This window comes from Galeopterus variegatus, unplaced genomic scaffold (assembly GCF_000696425.1).
Source record: "Galeopterus variegatus unplaced genomic scaffold, G_variegatus-3.0.2 Scaffold11138, whole genome shotgun sequence".
Classification (NCBI taxonomy): Eukaryota; Metazoa; Chordata; class Mammalia; order Dermoptera; family Cynocephalidae; genus Galeopterus; species Galeopterus variegatus.
Window position 1 is genome coordinate 43,731 of NW_007737249.1, and position 1,384 is coordinate 45,114.

Genomic DNA, 1,384 nt, shown 5'->3' on the forward strand with positions numbered 1-1,384 from the left:
CTATGGTCCCCAGCATTCTCCCTCCTTGAGGGAGATATTCTCTTCCTAAATCAGAATATTTCTGCCAAATAGTATGACAAAGAAGTCTCTAAGTGTTCATTGTACAACAAGCCTTGTGAGGAAAGGAGGCCTTCAAAAAGGGCCTGGATGTCCATTGAGTGATATGAGCATCCTTTGGAAAGTTGACAAAGTACTTTATAGAAATGGCTTTGATGGTTAGTGGAAAAACTGCAGGTCAAGGATCTAATGGGCTTGAAAGAAAGCCTGGTATTTATGCACTTGTTTTCCTGTCCTGTGGGTGAAAATGTGGCTTGGGCATCTTTCCCTGATGTGCGCTCCATGAGGCTCAGGCAGGACTGTGATGTGCAAACATTCACTCCACAGCATGGTGTATATAGAATTTTGGACCTGTCGGAAAAAAGAGCACTAGTGGTTTCTCAGAAAGAAAGTATTTTGACCTCACCTGGATCCACAGGGAGTTTTGAATCCTGATGTTTTCACGGATTTTATCCATCAAGTTAAGAAAATTCTGATCTTTATAATCAAAACGATTCTGGAAAATAATGGAGCAGATCACGTTGCAGGGAGCACAGCCCAGGATAAAAGTGGGATCGCATGGTGAAGCTAAAAAATTGAAAACAATACAAAAATGTACATGTGAACACTTTGACTATATTAAAAGTAAAGGTAATTTAGAAATTTCCTTACCTATAAATTCCCTGAAGAGCAAAAAAGAATTCAGCATGCATAAAATCAACATGTCACCTAGACCTTAAACCTCAGTTAGGGGCTGGCCCGTGGCTCACTCAGGAGAATGTGGTGCTGACAACACCAAGGCCATGGGTTCGCGTCCTATATAGGGATGGCCAGTTAGCTCACCTGGGAGAGCGTGGTGCTGACAACACCAAGTCAAGGGTTAAGATCCCCTTACCAGTCATCTTTTGAAAAAAACAAACAAAAAAAAAACCCTCAGTTGACCATTAGAATCTCGCTAGTTAAATAACGATATTTCAAATGCTCAATTCACATCTCCTGCCTTTATACCTTTTTCACACAAGGTGTCTGTTATTTTGGAAGAAATAAAACAGTTTTTAAAAACTCAGTAATTCAAGTTTTCAAAGCAGAATCGCATCTGTCTGCAATGCCTGTAGACCATAAAGCTTTGAGATAAAAAGAGAGAGAATATTTGAGGACCTGAAAACTATTTATATATACTGAATAGCTGAAAGAATCATGTGTTGAGCCAATAAAGAGGAACTAAGTAGAGAGAGACTGTGTCTGAATTCGTGTATTTAAAGGAACAAATATGAAAAGCAGTATGCATCCATGTTATATGAGAAGAAAAACTCATATAAATGAACAGTAAGTATAAGATGGATTTGTT

The 1,384-nt window shown here is 38.9% G+C and overlaps 1 protein-coding gene across 1 annotated transcript in view; it reads right to left on the reverse strand.

The window, feature by feature from the left end:
* LOC103610437 (cytochrome P450 2C42-like) overlaps positions 1 to 624 on the reverse strand; it is a gene marked incomplete at its 5' end in the record, with an annotated part of 35,996 nt that extends 35,372 nt beyond the window's left edge. Inside the window, one exon of the mRNA XM_008594608.1 lies at positions 464 to 624. Within this exon, the coding sequence (XP_008592830.1) occupies positions 464 to 624 (161 nt within the window). The remainder of the gene's footprint in view (positions 1 to 463) is intronic.
* Between the last annotated feature and the right edge of the window lie 760 nt (positions 625 to 1,384).